This window comes from Peromyscus leucopus, chromosome 8b (genome assembly GCF_004664715.2).
Source record: "Peromyscus leucopus breed LL Stock chromosome 8b, UCI_PerLeu_2.1, whole genome shotgun sequence".
NCBI lineage: Eukaryota > Metazoa > Chordata > Mammalia > Rodentia > Cricetidae > Peromyscus > Peromyscus leucopus.
In genome coordinates, this window is record NC_051086.1 from 52,481,862 (window position 1) to 52,488,748 (window position 6,887).

At 59.4% G+C, this 6,887-nt stretch overlaps 1 protein-coding gene across 3 annotated transcripts; it reads right to left on the minus strand.

Moving 5' to 3' along the window:
* Window positions 1-253: 253 nt before the first annotated feature.
* Window positions 254-6,420, minus strand: Efnb3 (ephrin B3). Of its 3 annotated transcripts, none has more exons than XM_028869445.2 (5): window positions 5,776-6,420; window positions 3,320-3,612; window positions 3,057-3,149; window positions 2,842-2,946; window positions 254-2,409 (listed from the first exon to the last, which is right to left on the minus strand). In XM_028869445.2, exons 1-5 carry the CDS (start codon window positions 5,895-5,897, stop codon window positions 1,997-1,999), a joined length of 1,026 nt encoding a protein of 341 aa, XP_028725278.1. In that variant the 5' UTR covers window positions 5,898-6,420; the 3' UTR covers window positions 254-1,996. The 3 variants fall into 3 exon arrangements, with proteins under 3 accessions (XP_028725278.1, XP_028725279.1, XP_037056654.1); XM_028869446.2 differs by having other exon boundaries at window positions 1,091-1,590; window positions 5,776-6,417; XM_037200759.1 differs by having other exon boundaries at window positions 1,496-2,041; window positions 5,776-6,417.
* Between the last annotated feature and the right edge of the window lie 467 nt (window positions 6,421-6,887).

Here is a 6,887-nt window from a genome sequence, read left to right on the forward strand (position 1 = left end):
CGTGATGCTCACGCCCCCCCACGTGTGAACAGTATGGGCACCCATCAGTGAGTGTGCCAGCATGGCCTCTCTCCAGGTGGTTGCCTCCCTCAGCCTTCTGAAGCCATGATTCCCTCTCCAGTCCGCTTCACCACTCCAACCAGTGTTCGTTCCCCAGGCCCCTCGGTTCCAAGTGACCAACCCTCTGCTGACCGAAAGCTTGAAAGCCATTCTGACTCCCAGACTCATGTCCAATCACTCTCCAGCCTTCTCATCAACTTTTAAAGTTTTTTATTATTTTTTTTCCTGTTTTCTGTTGTTCAAATTTCCCTTTTACAGTAAAACTATTGAGGTGACGGCCATACCCCGCCACCTCCCCCATGGCAATATCAACTTCCTGTTCCCTGGAAGGAGCTGGGAACTACAGCGCCAGAGAGACGCATTGACCTCTGGCGGACAAAGCAACCATTTTGGTTGGTGACTGAGGTGGCCGACTTGGTGCCTAAGGGCAGCTTTGATCTAATAAAACTGAGCTGGGAGGAAACTGAGGCAGAAGCCCATTGTGCACTAAAGAGCGGGAAGAGGTATTATAGGCTTGTCACTATGGAAACAGCAACCAGTGCTAATAACTGCCATCAGCTAGACCAGCCAGCAGACCACCTCTTGGTCACTAAGATGGGTGCTGTCTTGGGTTTGAAGGGAGGGAGGCAGGAACGAGACAGCCGTCCGGTCACTGGGGAGAACATGTGGGTTCTTGGGGTGGTCCTGTTGATCAACAGAGATTATACTGGGATACAGGAAGGGGAGAACACGACAAACTGGGCCTGCCACGGCCGGTGGCAGTCATCTTAGCTGTCCTAAAAACCGCACAGAGCACAAGGGAGGGCAGGTCCTGGGAAGCGCCACTGAATACTCAGAAAATCCTCAGTCCACATCTGTCCTCTCACAGTGGTAAGTTCCAGCTTCCTCCCGAAACAGGAAGTTCCTCCTGCCCTTTTCTCCACAGGGTAAGAACCATCCACTTCCCATGCCCCCACGCCCACCCCCACAACCTCCCCAGACTAAGCCACTTGGAATTCCAGCCAGACCACTTCCTATTTCAGGAGTGCGACTTCCTGTCCTGGACGAAGGCACTTCCAGTTCCTGCTGCACTCCTCTGCCACCTTCCAGGCCATTTCTGTCCAGGCCTGGTCACTTCTTGTCTGGAGCGAGTCACTTCCCATCTGATGCCCACCGGGCGTCAGATCAAGTCCATCAAGTCCCCACTGGTTCGCATCTTGCTATCAGCCACTGGACACAACAGGGACACTTCTTCTCATGGTAGTGGTTGTCACCCAACCACCCCAAATGGCTGGAGTAAGTACACAGGAGGGTAGGGAACGAGGCCCTGTGCCCGGAGCCAGAATCTTCCCCCAAAAGCCCCCGTTTTGGGCGGACCGAGGGGAGCAGTTGATATATGAAAAGTTGGGAAGGGCCAAGAGCCGAGGGGAGAGACGCTTTGATGCCCCAACCCAGGACACCACGTGTGAGAAGCACAGGACAAGAAGCCAAGAGGGGTAAAGGAGATGGAGATGTAAGGAGGAGGATGTAGGGAAGAGGGAGAGAACAGACCTAGAGACAGGAGAGAGAGAATGAGAGATAGAGAAAGAGAAAAACTGTGAGAGGCAGAAAGAGGTGCCAACCAAAAGACAGACTGTCCCCACCCCTACTCTGGGTGGGCGAGGGAACAGGACACCTGTGTCGTGGTTAAAGGAGGCTGAGCCTGAGCCCCCTTCCCCAAGAGGCAGAGATCAGAGGGGTGCCCACAGCCATACAAGGGGGGGGGAGGGGGCAGGAAGAGGTGGAGTCAAGTCTTAAGGGATCCTAAAACTGCAGACGAGGGCTATAGCCAGGAGCCAAGGAGCTGGTGGGGCAAAGGGGGCCAAGGTCATGGCGCAGGTGCCCCTCATCCCGTGAATTAAACTGGAGGAGCACCCCACGGAGGGCTGGATCGAGGAGAGCCAGGAGCGGGGAGCCCTCATACCTTGTAGTAGATGTTGGGAGGGCTCTGAGGAGGGCCGTCCTGCACAATGTACACAGGGTGCCCATAGTCACCGCTCACCTTCTCATAGTGGGGGCAGAAGGGGGGATCTGCGGCCCCACCACCCCGCAGGGCTATCCCTAGCTCCCCAGGCTCAGCCTCCCGAGGCCCCATCCCCCCTCCACCACCCAGGCCCAGAGACCCTCCTCCCCGCCCAAAGGAGCCAGGACCAGGGTGGCGACTCTCCGAAGGCTTGGCCCGCCGTCTCCGCCAACACATGGCGCCCCCAGCCCCTGCCACGCCCAGCAAGAGCAGCGCCAGCCCCCCTGCTGCCCCAGCCACCGCGGGCATGCTGGGAGGGGGCAGGGGGCCTTCAGCACCCCGGGAGGTTGCATTGCTGTTGGGGTCACCTGGCAGGGAAGGGGTGAGGGAGGAAAGAGGGGGAGGGGCTGAAGGAACCATCTGGATATTTGGATGCACCCAGCCCTGGGGGCGTCCCCCACGATGGGCTTCCCCAGCGGTGCCCAAGCCCTTTAGCGTATCCCACATACCCTCCCCCCCCAGGGCCCAGATCAAGATCCAGGTGTCCAGCCTACAGCTCGCTGCTGCCATATAGTCCCCCCCCCCACTTCTCTGACAGCGCTGATTGAAGCACTGACTTGGCTAATTAGTTCTAATTGAGTCTTTTCCTCATTTGGCTTCCACTTCCCTCCCACCCTCCCATCCTCTCTCCTCTTTCCTGTATCGCCGCCCCCAAAACGGGAGAGGGAGGGCGGAAGGGGGGTGACAGCGGGGCAGCTGGGGTCTGAGAGGAGAGGAGGCAGGAGGCCCCTGGTCCCTACCTGGTAGGCTGTCCTTCCCCGGCTCCAGGCTGTGAGCTGCCCCTCGGTCTCTCTCCATGGGCATTTCAGACACAGGTTTTCGGGGTACAGCTCCTCCTCGGGGACCTGAAGGCAGGGGAGACACAAAAGAGAGGGGCTGAGACCACGGCCCCTGGCCTGCAGGTACGACCTCAATCTCCCTCAGCTCCTAGCAGGAGTCCCCCGGCCCCACTCACTTTGGCCCACTCGTAGAAGCACCCTCATGCCTCTGGTTAAGCACACGCCTCCCTGCAAGCTCTCCAGGCCTTCCCGGGTGCCATCGGACGTGGCTGGAAACAAGGACGCGGAACAAGTCAGCACTCCAGGTCTAGCCCTTCCTGTCCCCGTGCCCTGGGGGAACACTACTGAAGGCACAGAGGTGGAGTCCAATGGTCCCCCCTTCCTCGCCCTCCTCCATCCCAGGGACTCTCCCCTGCCCCTGCCCCCTGCCTGGCAGTACCAATTATGTAGTAGTCGTGGTGGGACCGGAACTCGTGGCCCCAGAGGTTAGGGCTGTATTCTTGGAACTTGATGGTGAAGCGGAGGTCCAGGTCTGGCCGGTCGCATGTGAGAAGCAGGTTTGGAGCAGGGGGTGCCTCACAGCGCCGACCCTGGGCACCTCCTACCAGGTACAGCTTGTAGAATTCATAACTGGGAGAGGAGTGGGGGCCAGGAGGCCGGGCCCGGGGGCAGAGTAGATCTAGCCGGTCCCCGATCTGAGGGTAAAGAACGTAACCACCCTCTGCCTGGAACCTACAGGGAAGACAAAGTAGACGAGGGAGAAATGTCAGGGGTGTGGTGCCCAGAGCTTCCCCTCACTCGCTCGCTCCCAACCCTCCAGGACAGCAATTCTCAGCCCCCACCCATTGCCTTTGTCTGAGTCCCGCGTTCAGGAAGCGCGGGCACCAAGGGCTGCACTAGCCCACATCAGAAGCAGCAGGAGGCCAGGCTCAGAGGTCTCCTGCCCCTTGGTGTGCCCAAATGCACTCTTCAGCCCGCCCTCACCACATGCACACTGCCATCTCCCGCTCCATCACTGGTGCCGTTGCCATGGCAACGGGATGCCAGTTACCAAGGAGCTGGCCTCTCTGGAACCACACAGCCCACCCCTCCCAGGTGATTTCACTATTCCATGGCAGTCAACCATGGGGGTAGAACCTCCCCCTCCTCCAGGCCACCACTGAATTTCAGGGCAATGGGGGGCCGGGGGGGGGCGAGGTAGAGGTTGTGGGGTTGGGAGGGGATCTGGACCAGTTTCCCAGGTTAGCCAGTTAATGAGACATAAAGTGCTAGTTTGGTTCTGATCAAAACGGGGGGTGGGGGGTGCTGATGCGAACCAATGCACAGGGGCCGACCAGACCACCCAGATCACTCTCCTTCCTGCGTCCCGCCTTGGGGCTTAAACTTTCTGAGGAAAGTGCTCTCCTGCTTTGAGTTGAAGTAGTTGACTTCTGCAGCCACAGATGACAGAGCCCAGGATGCATCCTTGGCCAGGAAGCCAGGGGACCCATGGGCCCAGCACAGCCGCAACTTGCCTGCTACTGCAAGCCCTGCCCGTGCATGCATCCATAGGAGGAACTGAGCCTCAGGGGACTGTTGCTCAGCATCTTTCCAGACTCCAAATGACCAGCTCCCACCCAACATCCGAAAGAGTCTCAGAACACCCTAATGCCTTTTCTCAACCCTATCAGGATAGCCCAATGTATAGCCTCAAGCTACACCTGCTACTCAAACCTGCAGCCAGGAGTTGCTGGCAGGTGGGGGAGCCTGAGATTATCCCTACAGAGAGACTGGAGAGAGAGGGTACCAGGACTGGGACAGGACAGGGAGGCCAGAAAGCAAAAAACAAAAACAATCCTACCTCTCCCTTCATGAGCATACAATACGTCCAAATACCTTGCCTCCAATCCTCATAACAGCTGTCAGGACTGAAGACACAAACTCAGAGAGGTTAAGTGACGTGCCTAAGGCTACACAGCGACACACGGCAGAGCTAGCATTAAGACCGAGTACCTGGTGAACTGGGGTCCCCTGCCTCCCACAACCTCTCACAGCCTCCCCAGGGAAGTAGCAAGTCTCTGAAACACAGAACTCTTGGGCTGGTGGTAACAGAAAATGCCATGGAGGCGAATCACTTAGATGACCTCCCATAGGTGCCATCTGCCCTGTGTGACTGACCCTTGGCTTCTTTTCAGCCCAAAGCCAGCATGCCAGGGAAGAGTCCCTGATGGGAGAGTTTGCGGCCAAGAGAGGAGAAGAGGGCAATGGTATCCGCAGGACTCCAGAGGCAAGAAGAAGAAGGGAGAGGCTGGAGGGGCTTGGGGCTCACGCTAGAAAGAAGCCGCCAAGCCAGGGAGACGGGAAGATATTCTAGCTGACAAGTTGTGCGGCCACAGGTTCCCTAGTCCTGGGTCTGGGAACACAAGTTGGGATGGTGAGCTGTTCCTAAGCCCCACACTGAACCAACCCACTTGCTCTCATCTCAACACCGAGTGCCTCCTGGGAGCCAGGCATCCCGGGGTGCCTCAGCCAACCTGGTCAGCACCTCTCTCCTGAGAGCTGACATTAACCAGGCTCCCTTCAACCCAGACGACACAGGTCTCCTACAGATCCAGATAGTCGCTCCACTGCCCTCTCGCCGCCCGTGAACTTTTTATCTTTGCCCCTTTAATGTCTCCAAACTCCTGACACATGGCATCACCACCCACATCCAGCTCTGTGAGACTCAGAGTCTGGGTCCTAAGATCATTGCTGTCTTGGAACCTGTCACCTCACCTCAGTGCTACAGCACCCTTTCGCCAGCCTCCTCCCAGCTGGCAACCCAAACCCTGAAGTCTCCAAGCTTCCATATCCCTTACCCACGGGACTGGAGTCTCCCCAGTCCCAGGCCACTCTCCCCAGTCCCAGGCTACTCACCTCTTATTCGCCGAGTTCCAGTAGACAGGCTCCAGGCTGAGTCCAGACACCAGCCCCGCAAAACCCAGCAGCAGTAGGGCCCCGACTTGCACACCCCCTGGCCCAAAATGGGGGGCCCCCATGACCCTACCAAGGCCTGGGGGCGGGGCACCAACTCCCCCAAAGTCTCTCACCCCCCAGGGGTGGCTACCACGCTGTGGAGCCCCAGTCACCCTGGTGGGTGGCTAATCACCCCCAGCTCCCACAAGGACCCTCTTTTCTGCTGTGCCTGCGCCCCGGCTCCAGAGCGCTCAGCTCCACAAGAACCCTTGCAGGGGCCGTCTGCAGGCGCCCTACGCGCCCCCGGCCCACGCGCCAGCACCTCGGGATTTGTGCGCCCGGCTACGTGGGGGGCATGGGGAGCCGAGGACCGGGCGGGGGCGGCGGCATGGGGTGCCGGACAAGGCAGCGAGGAAGGGGACACCGAGCCGGAGCCCCAGCCTCGCCGGGATTGAAGGCAGCAGGCTAAGGGAGGAAACCAGTCCCGAGCCCAGGAGGGGGGAGTTAAAGGAGAGGCGGGGAGGGGGAGAGCATGGTGGAGGGAAAAACCGGAGCTGGAGCTCAGTCGGAGCGGGCGTCGCATCCCGCGGCCCACGCCCCCCACACCTCCCTCACCTCGCGCACCTCCCGTCCGCCACCCCGCCTCGCTGCCCGGCGCGGTCTCTCACGCCCCCTTTGTCCCTCGCAGTGTCCGTCTCTGGCTGAGTTTCTGCTTGCCTTTCTTCCTTCCTTCCTGCCCTCCGATCGCCCGAGCGGTTGGAACCTTCCTCGCTAGCATCTAGCAAGGCTCCTGCCCTATCCGCCCCGAAAAACCTTCCCCCTCGGCTCCCGCAGCCGGCTCCCCTTCCACCCCCAAACAACACCGCGGCTGCTTCCGGGCGGCCTGGCCAGGGTAATGATAACCTTGGAGGCCGGGCACTTTCACCGAGGATGGCCAAGTTGAGGGTCTACCTGTGTGACGCGGGAGGGGACAGAGCTACCCCGGGCTGCGAGAGGACCCCGTGACTTGCCCAAGGTCACACGGGGAGTTCAGGAAGAAATGAAAATACAACCTAGGCTGCCCAGCTCCCTTT